The following is a 23,857-nucleotide window of genomic DNA, read 5'->3' as shown; positions in this document are numbered from 1 at the left end:
GTTCTGGTTATCTAGAAGACTGTTCTCGGAAACAGGAACGCGTTCATAATGGTGTTTCGAAAACCTTTATTTTTATCATAAACAATTGTTATAAGATCCCTCATTATTGCCCCTTTTAAGCGTTACGAATGTTTTGTGGAACATAGTTCCTGAATCCATGATTTTTATTGATGGTGTATATTCGTAAAGCGAAAAACAGCTTGTTTTGGGTTTCGTGACTAAATGTTCTCTTTATTCGGAACGGTTTATTTTGCGTGTAGTTGCGGTCATCGGACAAGGGAAGGAATGTTAGTGTCCAGGAATCCATGGTTATTAAAGACCGATCATACCTCTGCATTTTTATGGTTGTCACGATAAGGAGTTTTTGTAAGTGAGATGGATTTAAAATCTACTTATGATGTTTCACTGCACTAGGCTTGAAATTATAGTTTGGTGAAATCAAAGTTACTAGCATTATCTAAGTTACCCCGTTTTACGGTGTTTTTTTTAAGATTATAAAATAAAAATCTTTAAGACAGAATGCAGAAATAATCAAATTTTCTCCCAAAAAGCTATCAAAGATACCCCATTTTACGTAAATAAGTAAATTTACTTTTTAGAGGCCATTGTAACACAGTTTTATTGAAAGTTGCGACATGGAGCGTCAGGAATAAGATTTTTAGAATCTTGGAATCACGTGATTTTACCTTGCTATCAATCAATAACACTATACTCAACACTCCTGGATTGTAATTTGGGATTGGTTTCCAAGCCTTTAGAACGATTCGACCAAATTTACTCGCAACATCTTCGCATTAAAAGCACCATGTTGTACCATTAAGGGGGTTCAAAATTTAAAATATTTTAGAAAATCCAATCTCCCATATGTTTCTTACCATCCTTACAATAAAAATAGTGTTCTGTGAAATTTTCAGCTTTCTAGATGGTGTATGTTTACATTGAAATCACTATGGAAAAAAAATGAGACATGTTCCAAAAACGTTAGTACTCTAATGTAAGTACAAATTTATTATCCCATAGTGAAAACTCATTCTTTAAACCATAATAAAGAAATTTGCTGAAGAGAAAAATTCAATCCGACGGATAGCCGAAGAGATATTCATGAGTTTGTTTGCTATTATTTAGCTTAATATGGGATTATAGCCCTGCAAAAATGTACAAAAATTCCAAACAAAATTAGCTCAAAAAGGATTTGTTTCTTCAGCAACATCCTTCATTAAGGTTTGAAAAATGAGTTTTCAATATGTGATGATAAGTTTCTATCTTCTAGCATTTCTCAAAATTGTCCCATAGTAATTTCCATTTAAACATACATTGTATTTGGGCCACCACTTGAAAATTTCATAGAACACTATTTTTATGGTAAGGATGGTAAGGAGTATCTGGGAGATTGGATTTTCAAACATTTTTAAAATTTGAATCGCCTTATTGTACCATGTTGAAGATTTTTTTCTTTAGTTTTGTGTATTTCTTTCAACACTGGAATGCGAAATATGGCTTCATAAGTGCGAAAATGATAAGAAAACTGCGGGATTGCATCGAATCATGTTGGTGTCTTCAGATCACTTATTCTGTCATCTACGAAGAATGAGTCCGCTAAAGACACCGACTCGATTTGATGCAATCGCGCACTTTAGTGAGCGTTTCCGTACTTGTAAAAATGTGTGCGATAGTCCAGTGATGAACGATTTGCGCAATATAGAAGAAAATTGTAATAAACGGAACGATTGATGATTTTGTAATGTTGTGTGACGTATCAGGTATCAGGTATCAGAAGGCCGGCTCCAGAGGCACGTTCCCCGCCATTTGGGAGATTTGTGCCATCGCCATATTTGAGCCTATTTCATCATCTACCCGATGGGAGAGGAAAGGGAAGGGAAATATGGGAGAAAATAGGAGTGGGGTCCCTTGAAGAGGGAAAATCGCATGAGCGAATTGAGAGCATGTAGCTCCATACCACAATGGGTTCGAACAGCGGCCTAAAAAGGACCTGCAAAACGTATGAGCGTAAAGAGAGCCTATAGCTCATTACCACAGCGGGTTAAGAACAACAGAATGTCCTGAAGATTCAGGTTTCTGAAATCAGTTTCACATAATCGGAATCACAACTATCACACACAAATGTATCAACACACTGAATATTTGTCATGTGATAGTTGAGTCGGAAGTGGCCATTCAAGGTTGTAACCAAGAGACTGCAATTCTGCTTTGACAGATTTGTTAAATACTTAGCCACCTTTGGGATGGCCCAGTAATGTACAATGACTCAAAATTATTCCAATATTGCTGGTGCTGAGTTGCCGCCCAAGAATTTCTGAAGTTTCACCCAGCACTTCGAAATTGGAATAGCTGCCTGAGAGCCAATGAAGTCATGCGATGCTCCATTGCGAGCTAATTCATAAGTCAATTCATTCCCAGCAAGGACCCATATAAGTTTTACAGCGTTCACTGAATTCAGTTCCTCAGTTGAGTTCGACGTGCGATAACAAGCTTAGACCTTGAGTTGGCCGAAGCAAGAGCTTTAAAAGCAGCCTGACTATCTGACATATTCCTTTACAACTAGCCAGACGTCAACTCGTCCCGCGAAGGGAGTTGTGAGGAACAAAGTGACAAGCAATTGTGGGATTCAATCCAAGAAAGGACAATTGTGTCCCAATTCACCGGAAGTGGATTTCCAATGGACGGAGTGAATTCATAGAATTTGATGACAACCAATTCCCAGTTTGTGGAGTATAACAAATGCAAATTCTGCGAATTTACATTCATATGTTCATATAGAGATGTAGCGATGATCAGATAATGATTCATCATCTGATACATGCCAATTCGTCAACTCGTGACTGATTCTGTTCAAGCAGAGCATTATGTCTAACACTTCTTCTCTAGCAGATACCATGAAGGTTGGGCGAATCCCTGAAATAAGTAATCCAAGATTTGAACTACTTAAGCATTCCACTAGAGACTAGAGCTTCTCAAATTGATATCTGTGCTGCTCCAGATGATGTGATGAGTATCAGCATCACTGCCCACAATCAGCCGACGGCCTTTTCATAGGCAGTGAACGACAACTCGTTTGAAATCATCCATTAGGGATGGTTCATCATGTGGTAAATACACCACAAAACGAAAGACGTACCGTAAAACGGGGTAACTTTGATAGTTTTTTCGAAGAAAACTTGAATATTTATGCATGTTGTTTCAAAGAATTTTAATTCATATTTTTAAAACAAGTACTTGTATCCTAACTATCGATTCCAGTTGATAGATTTCCAAAAGATTTATTCTTAATGGATATATAATTTTTCATATAATCGAAAGTCGGTTTTCTGTTTTGGGGTAACTTTGATAATGGAGCATCACTCGAACAAAATTGAATGAATTACAGAACATTTGTAGGGCGTTGCATATCTTTAGGCGTTGAACGCTATAAATTTCTGACTTAGATTACAAAAATGGCCCCAGTTTGTAAAAATAGTATTCGCTAAGAGTTTTGAGACCGAATTCGAGTTCTACTATAACTAGGCTGTCAAGTATAAGTGACGAATTCATTATGACTTCATCAAATAGTGATAGTAGAACAGATTGTTTGAGAGCATTTCAAAATTGCTAAAATCTTATAAATTTTCCATATTTGCATATAAATCCTCAAATGTACTTGATTCCAACGGAAATAGCTTTAACGTGAAGTGTCATACTAATACTCTTTACTTTTGCATTCGTTTTGCTTAACAGATTAATAGGAACTTTGTTATTTCGTTTAGTATGTTGAGAGTCTCGCATTATCAAAGTTACCCCGTTTTACGGTATTTCATATTGAGGTCATCAACAGAAATATCAATTGTCACAGCACATACATCTCTGGTTGTTAACTCAGAAATGAGTGTAGCAACGTCAGCGCTATTTACGAACACGCATGCACGAGGTATGGCACGCGAGTTTGCCATTTCATGTTTCTGAAAGTAACAAAAACTGAGTCCACAAGGTTATCTAGATAAAAGTTCACAAAAGTAAGGTTTTTCCGCCATTTGAACTGTACCATTTGCATGAGTCTTCAAAGATTGATCGTTGCTGATATTCTATGCTGAAGATTGGTCTAACTAAGCTATCCTAACCGTAGCCACTACCCAAACTAGGCAGGATTTAGCTTTTCGCAATCTCAGAAAAAGAACCAGCAGCGAAAAAAACAGATCGGTATCTCTTAAAAGTCGCCAAAGGCGAAAAGCACAGATTACACTGTGTAATACGCATAATGCGAAACCATAGAGGTAAAAATTTAAACTAAATTACAACGTATTAATAATCCCACCCTTATTTAGCCTCAGGCTTGAGACTGAAGAAGGGCAGCCGATTATCTGGAGAAACACAAGGTCACCTGCACCATTGCTCCGGGTAGCACAGGAAGGGCATAATACTGTAAAGGGCGCCCTGGTACTCCACAGGCTCCGTTTGCGGTTAGGTTTTATTTAGATCCCCCAATCCGTAGTGTTAATTCTTAGCCAATTGAAACAACCGCTACCGACACTACACGGCTATCTAGCAGAGTTGCCTAATATCAATCATATCAGCTGATGGCTGATGGTCTAAAATTATCACTATCACTTGCGAACTATCAATATCACTTTGATTTGAGAACCAATAGCAGTGATGCTACATCGCACTCTAGATCATAATCACTGCGGAATGAGTGACCACGTGGTAATTATCCATGCTCTTACTGTTTTTCAGTGACCAACAAATAGTTTCAACCTATCTGCAACACTGTCAAAAATATCGTACTGATAAATGGCCATTTTAACTGCTTAATTTAAGGCTAAACTTAACCCATCAATGATATCCATAGTCTATCGCCATCAATGCACTTGTGATGGAGTAGACAACGTGATGTTGATATGATGTAGATTGATTCGAATTGTATCGCAGTCGGCCTGTACAAATCAGTGACAGCGAGCAACTCTGCTATCTAGGCTGATCGGGAAAAGGAAGTTAACATTGATGATCAACTCCTGACGTGCCCAAACAGCCCGCACGTTGAAGATTTTTTTCTTTAGTTTTGTGTATTTCTTTCAACACTGGAATGCGAAATATGGCTTCATAAGTGCGAAAGTGATAAGAAAACTGTGGGATTGCATCGAATCATGTTGGTGTCTTCAGATCACTTATTCTTTCATCTACGAAGAATGAGTCCGCTAAAGACACCGACTCGATTTGATGCAATCGCGCAATTTAGTGAGCGTTTCCGTACTTGTAAAAATGTGTGCGATAGTCCAGTGATGAAAGATTTGCGCAATATAGAAGAAATTTGTAATAATCGGAACGATTGATGATTTTGTAATGTTGTGTGACGTGATGTCTGGGTTATCGTTTTTTCGTATTTAATTATTTGGATTTTATAGATCCATATCTTGTACTTCACACGTACTAAACAACGCGCACCATTTAGCAGTTTCTTCACTTTTTTACTTAACAAGCACCATTATCACATTATCACCTTTTCGAGTGTTTAAAGCGCTGATCCTTCAAAATTTCACGACACTAGTTTCAATTGAAGAAACGTATCCGTCTCACTCAGCCGGCTATTTGTTCGTAGCTTTAATGGGTTGAAATCAATTAGCTGACAGAGCCACTCGATGCTTTCACACTGTTCCTCCGGCGACTTCTAGGAATGATCATCGCCCAGTTTAGTTTAACACCCCCTTTCCCATGTTGCTGGCGCTAATTGTCCATTTATCATCCCTCTAACGAATCGGTAAATCTATCGTGCTGCCGTAAAGCGGAGGGGATGCTTGGCTGTTGTGAGCAGGGCTACAAAATAACTACAGTGGTCGACATTCGTTTAGCCTAGCTGCTAAAATGGATCAGAAATTCCTAGAGAATAATTCTGTCAGAATATTATTTTGGTTGTAGTCAAACTAGGGTAGGTATATCAATTATGCCAATAGAACCAATTATGGTAATAATGAGTAAACAAATAATTGTATTGTTCCACTAGAAATATTCACAAGAATTATACAAAAATTTGATTTCGATGATAATTCGGTCTTGATAAGAATGTTCATTCCAAACTCTGTAAAAAATATATATTTTGACGTATTGTGTGCTGTTTCTTTCGTCTGTTTCACAAAACTTTAAACTAGCAAATAACATCAACAAGTTTTGCTAATGTTTTAGAAACGAGGCTAAAATCTGATTTTTATCCTAGCTTTGACATGTTGCATCCATTATAGGTACACCTACCCTATAACTTAAACTTTTCCATTATTGGGTGATGTAGTGTGTACATACACTTATACTGAAAAAAAAAACGAGGAACCAAACATAACAATTATCATTTTTGACCAAGACATTCGTTTAGCCTAGTTGCACTTCAGTTTGATTTCTGGATTTTGTTTTTCCCTTCTGGGAGTTTTTAGGCAATTTGAAAAAAAAACTACTGACTCGGGAATCATGATCAAAATAAATTTATTCTATGAATCACGGAAATATAGTGACTTCAAGTATTATAAATACAAATAGTTGGGTGTTTGTAAGTCACAAAATGACTTAAAACGGGCTTTTAAATTTCGAGTATTCATCCATAGTTATGTTACAAGAGTGTTCCGACGTTTTTGTGTCAGAATTAATAGACTCACACTCAAATATCAATCCTTGAATGCTGCCGCGAGAGCAAACTCATTTGTGATCTGCTTCGGAAAACTCACGCATGAGATTTTGATGCAAAATCACTTGCTCACTCTCATGGCGTGAAAATTGATTCAATTTCAAAACCCATCGGGATCCTGTCAAACCCCCTAATATTATTGTTTCCATTATAAAAATTTGTTATATTCTTAGCAGAAAAACAAAGAATAAGTGCTTTACGCAAAAAAAAAAACTGGAAATACAAGCTAATGAGTCAAACAGATGAGCCAACAGCCAACTGGATGTTGAGTTGCGTGAGCTACAAATCAAGTGTGGAAATTCTCAAACATGAGAAATGAAAATTTGAGATTTTCGCTACGTTGGTCTGTATAAAAAACAGGCACAGATATCTGTGGCCCAGGGTATTGAACGGGGATGTCGGAAAATGGAAGAGCACTGTCATATTCTACGGGTCGTTTCATGGCGTTTTTCAATAGTCTACTTGATGGCAAAGCAAAAATTGCTGGGACCACTAGTTATAAATAAAAAGCTAGGTTTGAGAAAACGGAATTGAATTCTTAAAGAAAACGTATCTAAATATGAGATAAGGTACCGTGAGGTAAGTGGATACAGAGAAATCAATAGTCAACTTCAGTGTTATGTACAGCTAACGTGAATAATGTTAATCAAATTTTTTTCTGTGGATGACAAATGAGGGACAAACATACTTGAAATCGTCATTTATTTTGATTTTTCTGATTGTTATGTATTGAGTATGAGGGACTTGAAAATTTGCGCCAAATGCTCCACTTGCCCCACCATGGTGGGGTAAGTGGATCACCAACAAATAAAACCTATTCTTAAAACAAATTTGGTGTAATTATGTGTAGTAAGAATTATATTACTCTCGTTCTTGTTATTAGTGCTTTTTATGTTATATTATGATACTTTTAAAATTAAAAAGTATCTTTATTTTATCAAAATATTATGCAAATTATTTCTTACATATTTTCACATTAATTTGAACAAAAAACAATATAATTTGGAGAAAATTCATCCATTTTATACTCAAAAGTCGTACAGAAGTATTGTAGGATTATTCCTAACACTCGTAGTTTGAAAATATTAGTTAAACCTGTGTGTACCAGTGTACCATGTCCAATATATCTGTATTTATTTATAAAGGTCACATATTTTTCATTGTGATTCACTCAATTAGAACTCAAATGCTCACCATCACCACCACTAATAGTATTCGATTTTAGACTGAGATACAATCGATTTTTGATTGATAGAAAACAATTTTGAAATTAATTGATTTTTGCAGCTATCAAGTTTGCTTGTGTTAGGTACATGTAGTACCAGTTTTGCAATAGTATCTAGGTGATCGTAAGAAACCTAAAACGAAGCAATTATGCAAAAACATTCAACATATTCAAATATTTATGCTTGGGGCCCAGATAGCCGTAGCGGTAAACGCGCAGCTATTCAGCAAGACCAAGCTGAGGGTCGTGGGTTCGAATCCCACCGGTCGAGGATCTTTTCGGGTTGGAAATTTTCTCGACTTCCCAGGGCATACTCTTCGTGCCTGCAACACGATATACACATGCAAAAATGGTCGATGGCATAGTAAGCTCTCAGTTAATAACTGTGGAAGTGCTCATAAGAACTCATAAGCTGAGAAGCAGGATCTGTCCCAGTAGGGACGTTACGCCAGAAAGAAGAAGTATTTATGCTTAATATGGATGAATGATCCACTTACCCCACTGATACACTTCCCCCACTGTACCTTAGATTTTTAAGAAAATAGGACATAGAGTAAGGTGGGGCTTTTGTTCGACCTTAGTGGTAAAATCAAAGTTTCCAGGAAAACAATAGCAGTTAAAACAAAACAAATACCATACAGTGAACCTTCAACATATTGGCTATAATTTTGCTGAACAAACTTGTGTAAAAATATTTACTCAAAATTGATTGTCTTATTCGAACTTTTGCCCCACCGGTGGGGCAAGAGTTCGAATCTAGTGTGGGGCAAAAGTTCGCTGGTTAAAACACAAAATATCTATCCTTTTATGACAGTCATACCTTACACCAGCCGTAAACTTAAGTTTAACGAAAAATACACACTAAATTTTCATCAAAAAATTTCCCAAAACCGAGTTAATTGTAATATACACAAAAATAGCAGTTTTTCGCAAAACTAAGTGGAAATGTAAAATTTTGGTGACAATTTTCACACGATCAGACAATTTTAACTAAATTTGAAGATAATATGTGGATTTTAGGCAATTTGCAAATTTTTCCGTGATTTTATACATGGGTCGAACTTTTGCCCCGTTGATTCGAACTTTTGCCCCACTATGGGCCAAAAATTGTTTTCAAGCATTTATGCAAAAACTAATAGAGTAAGGTGGGGCAAAAGTTCGACCTTAGTGGTATAATCAAAGTTTCCAGGAAAACAATAGCAGTTAAAACAAAACAAATACCATACAGTGAACCTTCAACATATTGGCTGTAATTTTGCTGAACAAACAAATATTTACTCATTTTTAGTTATAACAGTTTCAAAATTGATTGTCTTATTCGAACTTTTGCCCCACCGGTGGGGCAAGAGTTCGAATCTAGTGTGGGGCAAAAGTTCGCTGGCTAAAACACACAATATCGATCCTTTTATGACAGGCATACCTTGCACCAGCCGTAAACTTAAGTTTAACGAAAAATACACACTAAATTTTCATCAAAAAATTGCCCAAAACCGAGTTAATTGTGATATACTCAAAAATAGCAGTTTTTCGCAAAACTCAGTGGAAATGTAAAATTTTGGTGACAATTTTCACACGATCAGACAAATTTAACTAAATTTGAAGATAATATGTGGATTAGGCAATTTGCAAATTTTTCCGTGATTTTATACATGGGTCGAACTTTTGCCCCGCTGATTCGAACTTTTGCCCCACTATGGGCCAAAAATTGTTTTCAAGCATTTATGCAAAAACTAATGCACCTCAAAGCAACCTTATGATAGGCCTAGAAACGCCCTTACATAAAATATTGAAAAAGATTTTATCTTCAATTGGTTCCATGCAACGAAAGTTTGACCAAAAATTACAATATTCACGTCGAAAAACAACAAATAGCTATAACTTTTCCGAATCTCAATCGATTTTTATGACATTTGGAGTGAAAGTCTCTTACTTGAATAGCATTCGAACCACCATGACATTTATATGATTTGTTTTGAATTAAGCTAGAAATCTTAAAAAGAAACTCTTATCCCACTCGAACTTTTGCCCCACTTTACTCTAATACGGAATTACATTCCAAAGACCAAACAGAGGTAATCATAACAGTAAAAATATCTTTTTGATAAACAAATGTAAATCATGCTGTTCCTGTAATATTGAAATATTGTCTTAATATATGTAGATTCGGAGGTCACTGCTCACACAGAACCTTCAATTGTAATCAATAAAACGGCTTTAGGACATTTTGTCGAAAGACATTTGATCGAATGACATTTTATTTCACCTGGTATGGTTAAACTTCAAATTTAATTGTGTCAAACAATTTAAAATTATTATTTTTTCAGTATTTGACCGATGTTGATTTTTTGTTGAATTTATTATTCTTCCAACATGTTATCATTCTTGGAAAAATGCCTTACAATTATTTTTGTTATTATTGTTTCGTTATTATTCAGTTATTAGAATATCATGCTTGGATGAATTTATTATTCTTTCAAAATTTTATTGTCCTCTATATATAACTGCTGATTTATCCTATGATGCTCAGTGTAATTGTTCGGAAACTTTTCTGATTTTCAGATCTTAAGGCCTATGAACTTGGTAAGAATTTGGAATGTGGGACATGGCTTGGGGCAATTTTTCATAGAACTGAAATTGTCTGCAGAAAATTCACTTTTTACGGGGCCAATTTTGAAGCCATTCGTTTATGACGAAGTGCTTCAAAAGTGCCGCCTATATGAGACATTTTTCTACACATCGAGAACCAGGTTATTGTGACATCCGGCGGAAATATATTTCTGAGGTAAATCTGATGACGATGTCGAGTTGATAAATAATTCGAACAATAAAATCAAACTAAAGAATCGTCTTTATTCTGTGTCGACTGAAGAACATAAGAGAAGAGTCGACTGAGGTGACAAAAGTTGAGTTTCTTTCATTTGAAATCAGCTAGTCCCTATTCATCCGACTCATAGAATCAGCATGAATGAGAGAAATGATAGCAAGAATCGTAATAAACGCAATCAGTGTGTATTAACGACAAATGTCACTATTTAAAATAACATTGAAAATCCTAAAAGAAGCTGTATTCAAATGTCCTTTCGACCAAATGTCATATGCTTCTCAAAGTAACTAGATTCTTTTAAATGTCCGTTCGACCAAATGTACTTTGGACTAAACGTCATTCGACCAAATGGTCGGCGTTAAGTCAGAGTGGACCAAGTGACATTTTTCATATTTTGAGAAAAATGGGCTTAAAGTCAAATGCTCTGTATTTTTTTTCCTCGTTTAAATTTTGGTTCAATATTTCTACACATCTTTGTGTTTCTTTCAAACAATATAATGTGAAGTAATAATCATGGAAAATTATAATCCAAACCTCTGATAGAACGATTTTTCGATGTACTCTGACTGAACTAAAGACCACCAACTAAAGTTGGTTCACTCTGACTGAACAATTTCTAGGAAAATAACAATCATTCAATGCTTGCATGGTCAAACTGGGTGCATATCTCTAAGATAAACAGATCATGAAGACCCTTCGACACCAGTATCGTAAATTCTTCAATAATCCATAGTGTCAAAACCAGTGGAATTACGATAGCTTGAAAATTAAGGTTTTGCAGGGTCAGGGCATTAAAGACCAGATATATTGAAATATGCGTTCAGTCAGAGTGGACCAAGTGAAAATCTTGAGTACTGACCAAAATATACTAGTCTTATAAGCGAGTTCTAGGACATTCCATGCATACACCATCGAACTACCATAAACCTCTATCAGACTTTGAATTTCATTTGAAAAATGCAATGATCAATTAATTTATTGCTTTTCAACACTTGGTCCGCTCTGTCTGCATAGAAATTGTTGCAATTTCTGACCATCCATCAAAATGTGATAAATGGTCAAAAATGGAAAATCAAATGCATCGAATTATGTTTATTTATAAATTTCTATTGATGACTAGAAGAATCATTCGATGTCGAAAAATCTAACAAATCTCTTGTTTTGTTTAATATTCTCGCATTTCTCAGCGTGCTGATCATTTTCACTGTTATGATAATAAGCATTTGGTCCACTCTGACTGCAGACTTTTATCGATTTTTATTGATCATCCAAAGCAAATTTATCGCATATCTCTCGCAGTTTACAGCATTCATCAAATCTGGTCAAAGTGAAATGGACGTAAAGTAATTTTACACCTAATGAAAGAAAAATCCAATTTTCCTAAGTTTTGTACTTGGTCCCCTCTGACTTAACGCCGACCAAATGTCATTTGACTAAATGTCATTCGACCAAATGTCATAGATTCCATGACATTTTATGGCGAATCTATAACAAAAAACCGAAAGGACGAAAGGAGCAAAGGACGAAAAGCGCAAATAAGGAGAAAAAATCGAAATTACTTTTTTAAAGGTGGAAACATTTTGCACCAAGCAACCCCATTTCGACCTTTTTTCCTGACGATATTTTGTCTTTCAAACTTTTCTCTTTGAACCTTTTATTACATATTTTATAATGTTTTTTCTTGAAAATGTTATTCCGTAGTCTCATAACAAGCATTTTTAATTATTATTCAGCCATAGTGGTAAAAATTTTTATAAACAAATTCTTTATTTTGACATATTTCTCATGTTACTCAAGTATTTTCATTACTCTGAATACCTATACACAAATAAATGCTATTTGAACACGAAATAATTCAGACACCTTGAAGACTAGATACACCTTTAATTATATGAATATTTAATTTATATTTCGCGCCGACTCGAACAGATTTTGACAGCACCCTCTCGAATTTAAATGAAATTTGCTGGATGCACCTATAAACCTTGACTAAGCAAGCTACTTTGCACACTTAGTTTTTCCAAATTTATCTGGTCTATCTTATGGAGAGGGGTCAAACTTTTGATCCCATTTTTCTTTCAAAATAATGCAATCGAAAAATGGAAACTCCTACAAAAAATTGTTGTATGGATGACTTGTACATATATGTCCTAATTTTTTCAATAAAAATACTAAAAAAAACATTTGTGGCCTATACTTTACAGAAAAAAAAAGATTAAATTAATAGCGGATTAAAAAAAGTATTTTTTTATTTTAATGATATTTTGTCTCAAGATAGGTAACTATGTTTACTACCAATTTTTCATACATCGCAAGATGGACGTTCTTAGGAAAAAAAGTTTTTCCAACCAAAACTTTTTCTTGCCTTAAATAAAATATTTTACCGTGTTATCTATCTATATAAATACAATTGGAGTGGTGTTTGTATGTCACGAAATGGCTTACGAACGGATCAACGGATTTGCATGGTTCTTTCTCCGTTTTGTTCGTCAAGGGTTCAAACGTGTTTGTGTGTGTGTAAAAACCTCAAGGTTTCACCGGGAATATTGAAAAAAAAAAAAAAAAAACGAGAGTTAACGGAACTGTCATTTTGTGTAAGACGATCAATAGCGTTTCTCAACAGCCTACTTTATGACAAGACGAAGTTTGCCGGGACCACTAGTTTTCAAATAAAACTAAACAAGTGAAAATCACAATCAGAATTAAATGCAGCTCAATAAGCGAGTCAAATTGGTCTAATCAGTTTTCTTAAAATTATCGAGAATTCCATCTAAGAATTGTCCCAATTGTGGCCTACACTGAAAACAAAATATTTTCAACATTTACAGCCGATTTAAAAAAAAATCCGTGTTTCATTTTGATGATTTTTTCCTCAAGATAGGTAAGTGTGTTTTCTATCAACCATTTACAGAAACTTTTTCTTGTCTTAAATTATTTTGTTTTTATCATAACCAAACAAAACTTAACTTACTAAAGTAAAAGTCACTTCAGTTACTTAAGTAAAAGTCACAATAGAATTCTCAATTATTTTAAGAAAAGTGAATAAACTAAATTGACGCGCTTATTGAGCTTCATTGAATTGTGACTTTCACTTGTTTAGTTCAATTTGAAAACAAAGCGCTAATTTTTTTATTTAAGGTGAAGATGAATCGAAGCCAAAGTTCAAATTTTCAAGAGCACGGATCTGGAGAACCAAACAACCGTTTGAGCTGAAAACCTAATCGATTGGTCACCACCAGCTAGTGACCAATCGATTAGGTTTTTAGCTTAAACGGATGTTTGGTTCTTCAGATCCGTGCTCTTGAAAATTTGAACTTTGGCTTCGATTCATCTTCACCTTTAGACAAAACAAATTTTTTTCGTCATATAAAAGAAATAAAAAAAATTGCATGAAAACTACAAGCATGTCGAAAAAATCGATTTCATCAAAATTTAAACATGCAATTCAAACCCAACTACATCCTACATAAAAGTTCTATTATTGGGATTAGATTACTAAAAAATCGATAAAGCAGTTAAAATTCCATGCAAAGGTCGATAAAACCAATAGGGTAGAAACACCGGTTTTGGCCATGTCACCAGTCGTAGCCATAGTGGATTATACAACGTGTTACATAGGAAACCAGCATGAAACATTTCGTATTCAGTAGAACACATTTTCATGAAAGCCCCTTATTTATTTAGTCGTTTGGATTGACTAAAAAACAAAAAATAAATTCATTTCCCTTATAGTTTCAACTTCCATACACCTAATCTGGTCAGGGTACTCCTAATTTGGTCACTCTCATATGAAATCAGTGTGATTGGCCAATTTGGGAACCGAAGCTAAATTTGAAACCAAGGTACAATCAATGTGGAAAAATGTTTTCAGTTCCATTTTTTCATACATAATATGGATTGAAAGCTTCCATTGGGCGTATCTGCAGTACAGATAGGGCTTCCCAAATATGTTTTAAAAACATTGCATCTTAGTAGGATGAAAACTGGTGCTCCCACCCTATTTTATACAATTTTGGTGACACGCATTTCTAAATTGTGACGTGCTAGAAAATTTATGTGAACGGCATCAGATACAACCATTCCAAATTTACTAGAGACACATTAATTGATCCTTGAGACGAGCAAACATGTTATTTTTATTAGGCTGTGTAACGGTTGTTGTTCATGACTTCGTCATATTGAGGTCACTCCGATTTTATAATTGCAGTATTTTCTTACAAAAGTATTTGATAAACAGCGATGGTTCGAGCATAAAATTGATGCAATACTACTCGATATACAAAAATTCACCACATAGATTGATTTTTCTAACACTTTTTGGAAAAGCGACTAAACGAATGTCGACCACTGTACGCTGCACGATGCGAAAGCTCCTGCCCTCCCACGTCACAATCCTATGAGGGATACCTAAGCTGCAATTACCGTGAAATATTCGTATGCAGATGAGGAAGATGATGATCGTCGGACTCTGGGCCAGCGTCGTCATCTTCATCGGCACCGAGGGACCACGTGACGACTACCGGTGGTGGATCGGCTTGATGCGTTTTACATGATGGCGCTACAATTATTGAAGTGGCGACATTTGACGACTCACACGAGAACTCCGACGCGGTCATCGTCTCTACGCGCTACGACACGGTGAATGTTACCTTCATACTGGGAGAGACAGAGAAATGGCAACTTGTTTTATACAGGCTTGTGCTTGGCTGATGGGGATGATGGGGACCCGAGCAGGAAGGGATAAGTCGTACCTATCTATGCGTAGCATATTTTAGTATCATACCATAATGAGGTGTTGTTCAGTAGTCCAGGTATTGTCCTTAAGGTGTGGACCTTTATTATAGAATTTAAAACTTGAGAATACCTCATCGATCAGGTTTTTTTTTTTAAATTTCTGAAAGTTTAATTTGAAAATACAAATATTGCGTGTTTATATTTATTTAAGAAGTTTTTTTATGGCCTAATCCTTACAAATCATTTACATTTAGAGTTATTTGAAAACTAAAAAGACTATAAACCGTGGAAAACGCCAAATGGTGGGTCATTTCTTAAAGTAATTCTGTTTTTTATTAAGTAATATGTTAGTTTTGCTAACGTTTCTTCTTCTTCATCAATTTTATCCCACTGCTCAGTGTTACCCCGTCTTACGGTATTCGAAAGTTATTGAAGACTGTTTCAGGTATCGAACTACTAGTGAAAAACTTTACTTCTATATTAAAATTATAATGTATTGTTGTGGTATTGAACATTAGCATTAGATTAAAACTATGATGTATCAATTTCTAGTGATCTAATCTATCAAGGGTGCAGAATAGGACTATTTTTTTTTGTTTGGTACAAATTGCAAGATTAAATTTAGATTAAATTGAATTTTTAACAAGTATGCAGTCTACGTACAAAATTCTTTGTTTCTTTTATATGGCAAGATACAATACATTTTAAACCATCTAAAAATAACTTTTGACAATAGAAAATATTTCAAAATCTGTTGATAAGTATTCTATAACATATAAAGTTTGCATTCCGTGGCAAATTCAGCAAATAAATCGCCATACATGCAAGTAAATTTGCACGCTAGTTGATTTAAATCGTTGATAATGCATTTTAAACAGACCATATCTTAAATTAGACGTGCTATAATATGAAAACGACAATAGCAGTATTTGGTTGCATGAGACAAAAAAATCTGCAGTGTGATCAGTTTGTTGTTTGTACAATAAGCGTGACATATTATTTAAAGTATGTTTCCCTCTTTTGAAGGGCTCTTTCATACGTTATTCAGGAGGTAAGTATTGAAAATTATCTGGTTATGCAATGCTCAAGTTTGACACTCTTCAGCAAATTTCTTCTGCTCGGGGAAGCGTGTCCCGATCAGATTAGGACGTTGACAGACAGCAAATTGCATATGCAGGGTGGGTAAAAGTGGCCCATAAAGTCAAATAGAGAAAACTTTTCCGATAAGGACGCGTTATCTGCTTTCGCTGTATGGCTACCATCGATCGATAGAATCATGATAATGCAACGACAGATAACTGGTTCTGGTTCGATAAGTGTGTTTACAGCAAATAATGACACTAATTACATGGACTTACACACATAATCACATTTACTTATTGCTAGCGCAATGAAAATATCTTGATTATTTTTATAAGTTCCTTATTAACATCAAATGTTTAAATTACATTCATATCTTGTATGAAGATGTTCTGTGTTAGACAACAGCATCATCTAAATTTGCTAAAAATAAATTAAGCTATTATATCACAAAACCAAAGTAAAGAGCTAATGCAATAATGAGTTAGTATATTAAACGATATAATAAAAAAACGAAATCATGAGTTTTAACTGAATTGAAAATGGTAAATTTTACCCATTGGTCGTTTTATTGAAAAATATTATACTTTCGATAATAAATCTTCGAGCTGTACAGCCTTCTTCCTGTTATTACAACAGCTGTTCCAAATTGCACAACTTATAACTAGAAGTATGAGCGAATTAAAAATGATCGGCGGCGGCGTTTGTGACTTTTTTTTACTTGACAGCGACGTGACCGGCGTGACGACGAACACATTCCGGTTTGCTCATAAAAATCAAAAGGTTCGTACTAGGCCATCAGAAATTATATCTCTTCGAATTTCACATTTATTACACTTGAAACAATTTTAGATCGAAATCTTCATCACGAAAAATGATCGTCTCATACTAAACTCACTTTGTTTGGCTTATTAAGCAACACTTGGCGTTTGAAAGTCAACCATGTCAGTGAGTATCGTACTCTCGTGCTGTGCGTACACAAATTCTTTCTGCTCTCGGAAGTTTTTTTAAACTAGGGTCGGTGTTCCCTTAGTGGACAGTCCCCTATAGTCACACTAGTGGCTTTTTACGACCGTTTTGCTATAAATCTTTTCAAAACATTTTTTGACATGAAGGCCAGGAGCTATTTATCAATGTACCATTGATACGCAGCTTGATTTTGTTCAAAAAATGATCGAAATAATTAGTTTTGCTTAAGATTTGAGCTCCCTTGCGTCTAAAGTAAACCTATTGTTCCCATAGTAGCACTACTGAGAGAAACTATTTTTTATTGTACGAAATAATTGATGAATTAAGAACTTTTTCACATCGAACGAAAGCTTTTGATCCACACTTTGTAGGGAAAATATAAAAGTTTTGTAAAAATAAGGTTTTGATAAGTATTTTGCCAACGCCGTAATGCTAGTGCTACTATAGGAACAGAAACTAGAAAGAGTGTTACTATAGGCACATGTATACCTATAGTGGCACACGCGATAATAAATACAAACATATGAGTTTTCGTAGTTTTCATATTTTTCCACACAAAAACAAGATAAAAAGCTTTCAGATGATGTAAAAATAATGACGCTAGCGTGAATTTTTCGATTTTATACGATTTTTTTTCTAAGCTATGCGGCTATTGGTACATCGACCCTACCCAAAGCAACAAAACAGTACTTTTCAGTGCTAGAATAAAAAAATGGTACTTTTAAGTGCTACTAACACAGTACTTTTCAGTACTATTTTTACGATCCTTGTTGGAGCCGTGCCTTCGATTTTTCGCTGGACCTTTTAGCGAAAGCTAGCGGTGGTAATCCTTCTTCGATACCGTCTTGGAAAAAAATCTATTAGAAGGTAACATTTTCTTTCGTTTATTCACTAAACATGTTTGCAACAACAAAAAAAGGAAGGGTGAATCTCTGAATTCACAACTTCCTTCCAAAAAAGTGGGATTTAAAACTGTCATTAAACGTGGCAAGAATGGAAGAAAGGACGTTTCTCCGGAATGTGCACTTTCTTCCAAAGGTAAAATGATTAATGTTGATAATTGCATCGAAATGAGCAATCAGTTCGATGCTTTAGACAAATTTCCCTAACACCAAATTGAAGCAGTCTCTAGACCAGGCGCTTTGATTCAAGTGAGGAAGCTAAGAGTGCTGCCTAACCTGGTTAGTTGTTCCGAATTTGGGGAACTTAGGCAGGAGATCTTGAACTCCACTAGGGGAATTAAAGTTTCCTTCCGAATCGCAAAGAAAGCAGACTGACGCGTATTGCCGGAAACTCCTTAAATCGCGAACTTCTTCTCAAACATCTTGAAGAGAAGAAGCACAATTTTTTTACTTATGACAAAACTGAACGTTTGTACAAAGTCGTCTTGAAAGGTCTCTCAAGTGACTATAAGTCACCTGAAGAGATCAAAAATGGAATAATTGTTTTTCTTGGATTTTCTCCAGTCCAAGTAATCATTATGAAAAAGAGAACCCAATCTGGCATTGTTCGAAAAAGGGCTTTCTCAAGAATATTTTTTAGTTCACTTTAACAAAAAAGATCTAAATAATATTGAAGCTTTAGAAAAAGCTAGACGTATGTTCGATGTCCTGTGTGACATGGGAACATTTCCAGAAACCTGGAAGAAATTACCAGAGCCCCACTCAGTGCCGTCAGTGCCAAAGTGGGGTCATGGTACAAAAAATTGCCTAATGGATGCTAAATGCATGATTTGCAGAGGTTCCTCTCACGCTAAGGACATCTGTCCAATGAAGGAAGATACCGATAAGTTCATATGCGCCAATTGCGGGGGCAATCATAAGTCAAATTTTTGGGCTTGCGCTTCGCGTAGGCGAGTCGTCGAGGCTCGTGCCAGGCAGATGAACAGTAATGTCCGTTACGATAACGGTCGTTTCCGGAATTTCCCTGGTAGAGTATCGAACAATGCTCATTTTTCGATTAATGATCGCTTGATCAAGAATCTTACCCAACACAGCCCTGTCGTCGTAAAATTTGATCTTCTTAGTCGTCTCTTTTTGAGGGGGGCGTTTTTATAGCTCAGAGGGCGCTTCTATTCCCTGGCATTAAAGATGTCGTCACATAAGAATAAGATATCATAAATATTTTAATATATAGGTATAAACTGTGATGGAGGTTATGTTGCTATGGGTTTTCGAATTTCAGTCTATACAAATCATAAACGGAAAACCGACAACCCTTAGCAATATTTTCATATATAAGAATTACAAATATCACAAAAACTTTGATATACCGTTTTGACTTATATTCCGAACACTTAAGGCCAACAGTGACTTCAAATACATATGAAAGTCATAAATTAGCTGATATTCTTGAAAACTTTAATTTCTTGTTAGCTGTTGGGTGTGCTGATAAAAATATTTATTCTAACTTGTTTAGTATTGTTTTTATGTTAAAGTATGGATAAAAATATTGATTCAAATTCCGAACAGCACGAATAAATCGAATTCAAATAAATAATTCCGAAAACAAACCTATCTGAGCTTGTTTTGCTGACCTCAAACTGGAGAATCCACATTATTCCCAAGATATAAAATGAATTGAAAGGTGTAAAACTAAATTATGATCGATAGCCATTTTTAGATAATTTGATCACATAGTTCAGTGAAATATTTTAACCAAATCGTCACACAAAAACCGAGTTTTCGGAATATGAGACAAAGCGTTACATTCCTAACAAACGAAAATCAATTTACATTTGCATGTATTTAGTTTGTGTTCCATTTCTATTGAAATGTGAAACGAAGAGATCAAGTACATGGGCTTAAACATTATTTAGTTGAAAAATTTGCTCACGTTAAAAGTAAAATTTATTCGTATATCTACCATAACAATGCCCAGTAGTATAAAACTGTATGTGCTTTGTGACTATTTCCTAGAGTCTAACAACTAACACTATTACGATGTGCCCTCTAAAAAGAAATCTCAATCCATGATATAAACTCAGTCTTGTTGAACCTATCACTCAGTGTAAAACGAATCGTCTAGAGCCACCGTTTATATGTAAACGTTTTTATGTCCGCGTCAAATTTATTTTTTTCTCATGTTCGGCATTTCGCTTTTAAAACTATATATTGATGAAACACAATAATGATTTTTTATAAATTGACTAAGAACAAAATAACATTGTACAAAATATGATGTTTGCATTTAGTTTGCAATTAGAAAATCGTTCATTCGGTAAATATTATTGGCTAGTTTTTGCAGCTGCTCTAACTTAGTTTTTTTCTAAGATTTTTGATGCTGATCTCAGAATTCAAAACGAAGCGCTAACGATGAAACACGTTTTTCTGATAAAATTCAAGATAGAGTCAAATTTAAAATGGTCGCCAGAATTATAATAAATTAGACTACATCTTTCCTACAAGCGAAGCCCCTGTAATAGCTTTGTGTTTCAGGGTATATATAAGAAGAAAGACGCGTGAAAATATGCATAGAATTTATGAAAAACTAAGCTTTTTTTTACAAACTTTCAAGCTAGGGTTCAGCAATTAGAGTTAACCAAAACGCTTCTCTTATAGTTTTTTTTAATTCAAGCGAACTACGACGCAAACTGTTAAGTATTCTAATTATATATGTCGATTACTCAACCATAGCTGGAAATATTTTTTAACAAAATACTATGCGTATTCTCAGTCGTCAAACTAAAAAAAATTGTAGACTGAACTAGAATGCAAAAAAAAGTTAAACTTTAACATATTTCATCAAACTTCGAGAGTGGTCTTAGGCCCCTTAATGATCACGTGCTCTAAATATTGATTCCTCTTGTCCAGAAATGTCGTTTCCTTGAACGCCAGTCTGTTGAACGTCGGTTCTCTGAATGCTTCATTTCACAACTTCCTATAATTCAGGGTAGTGAACGGACCAGTCATCTTGTACGTACCCTGTCACTGAGAACTATTATTGCATCTTTATGAACTGCATTACTTCTCGAAGAGACAGGTCATTCGAAAAAATGGCATTTGATTGATTGACTCTTTATTGTAGGGAAATTCAGCCTGAGGCTGGTTCATCCCCGTCCAATGGCATTCGAGGAAAAGGGTCATTCGGGGAACTGTCGTTCGCGGAAACGACATTCGAGGAAAAGTAGCACAATCGTTTGGTACATATGTAGTATGGAAAAAAAATATGAGAAAAAATATAGATATTATAAACAACATACAAAATGGAAAGAAATCACCAATATAATAAATAAATGGCTCGGCATACACAAAAAAAAAAAATTGATTGGTTTTCTACAGGGCGTTAAGATGCAGCTGATCTACGTTGAACAAGGTTGAAGGGCGTTGATACTGAATAAACAATTGATTGATTTTTACAGGACGTTAAAATTCAATTCATTAATGTGGACATAGATTAAATTACTGCAGGGTGTTGATAGAGCTTATAATTTTTGAATTAATGTCCTACAGGGCGTTGAGATGTACCTGATCTTCATAGGATAAGATGAACGCATGCACATTTTAACATGCAATTAATTTTATACAAAGCGTTGAAATGATGTACATGAGACAAGATCAATTACTATAAAGCTTGACAATTTCGATTGATGTCCAGGGCATTGATTCAGCTTGGAATTTTCGATTCATGCCCTACAGATCGTTAAGTTGCACCTGATCTACATAGAATAAGGTCAAATTACTCCACGGCGGTAATTCAGTTTATAATAATTAGTTGATGTCCTAAAGAGCGTTCAGATGCACCTGACCTTCATAAGATAAGCTTGATTTATTCCAGGGCGATGAAAAAGCTAGAATTTCCAATTGATGTCCTAGAGGACGTTAAGATGTACCTAATATACGTGAGTGAGGAACAAATAAATCGAGGGCGTTGATACATCTTGACAATTTCGATGACATCAATCAGAGCATTAAGATGCACCTGATCTTCATAGGATAAAGTACAATTACTCCAGCGCGTTGATACTGCTAAAAAAAATTCTATTGTTTTTCAACAGGGCGTAAATATACTCCAGATCTCGCCAAGATCGATATGGAATAAAGTCAAATTACTTCAGACCGTTGATATAGCTTGATCGATTGATGTTATACAAAGCATTTAAATGTTTCTGAACTACGTGGAGGAAGTCCAAATTACTCCAGGGCGTTACTAAAGCTAGGAATTTTTAATTGATGTCCTACAGGCAGTGCCGTAGCGTGCGGTTGGCCAGATTGGCACCCGCCAAGGGCGCCAGCCTTTAGGGGGCGCCAAAATGGGTCACGCACTTAGTAAATTTTGAAGTAATTTTATTAAATAAGAGCGCCTCTCAAGTCACAAATTAAAAAATCCCAAAGTTGATAATAAAAATAAATATTGTATTTCTCACAACAAAACATGGTGTTAAATAATTATTAAAAACTGTCAGGACTTTACGAACTAACAAAAATCTATCATTATGCGTGGAGCAAAAAATCTAGCGCCGGCGATATTAAAACGCTTGCAGATCGCTGCTGCTCCTGCTTCAAATTATTTTGCTGACTTCTGCGTGATCATTTCTCGGACAATCAGAAATAAGTCTCTTATAATCTTGGTTCGATTTTTTGCTTAGCTTAGAGCAGGGTTCTTTAGAATTCTTCGATAGAGTACTAGAAAATTTTACGGTATTTTCAGAGTACTAGGCAGAATTTTCAGAGCAATTTCTGGCGTCCAACATAATGCAAGGTTAGTTCTGGGCAGATTTCTTTTGAAAACACTTTTAGAGCTTTATTATAAGTTCTTGCTCAAATTTTTCAAAATAATTTAGCCAGAGAAAAGTGTTACAGAATCCTGGATGAGATTTTCTCAGACCTTGGGCTTCATTTTCAGCACATTTCATGGCAGTGAAAATCAAACATAAGTTTAAAAGAATAAAATTAGATTTTGTTCTTAGAATGAAGAATATGATCAAAATATTTTACATTGACTGATAATCCTTTAATTTTACAAAAAATGTTATGACTTACAATATAGTTTCTGAGTTTCATTCCAAATATCAAAAGGTATAGTAAGACTGGAATAGATTCTACTATTTCCTTCGATGCAAATTGGAAAATCTTGGGATAACGGAATTGTTATTATGTGATTTTGAGATTACATATAAAGTCTACCTAGATACTTTATCGATCCATATTATACAAATAAATTGATAAATTATTGATTGATCATTTCCTTCTTCCTTACCATGACATAGTTTTACTCAATTAAAGCATACTAGAAAAACATTTTTCAGTAGTTTTTTGTTGCATTTTTTATTTATTCACTCCTATAACAGAAAAAAACTGTTGGTTTGAATGAGAGTAAGAACTGCTGAAAATTTTGGAATTGAACTTCTGGATAATATTTGGACGGA

At 35.0% G+C, this 23,857-nt stretch overlaps 1 protein-coding gene across 4 annotated transcripts in view; it reads right to left on the bottom strand.

Moving 5' to 3' along the window:
- The window catches only part of LOC5565260 (otopetrin-2), a 70,954-nt gene that overhangs the window by 19,300 nt on the left and 27,797 nt on the right, over positions 1–23,857 (bottom strand). The window contains exon 1 of one of the 4 annotated variants that reach the window (XM_021846022.1): positions 15,130–15,382. The exons of 2 other annotated variants lie outside the window; for them this stretch is intronic. In XM_021846022.1, the coding sequence (XP_021701714.1) occupies positions 15,130–15,323 (194 nt within the window). In that variant the 5' untranslated portion in view covers positions 15,324–15,382. Of the gene's footprint in view, positions 1–5,488; positions 5,653–15,129; positions 15,383–23,857 lie in introns of those variants that run through there. One more of the 4 variants, XM_021846039.1, reaches the window with a different exon arrangement.

This window comes from Aedes aegypti, chromosome 1 (assembly GCF_002204515.2).
Source record: "Aedes aegypti strain LVP_AGWG chromosome 1, AaegL5.0 Primary Assembly, whole genome shotgun sequence".
NCBI classification, from domain to species: Eukaryota; Metazoa; Arthropoda; class Insecta; order Diptera; family Culicidae; genus Aedes; species Aedes aegypti.
Note: the sequence above shows the minus strand (reverse complement) of the source record. Positions and strands in the feature narration are given on the sequence as shown.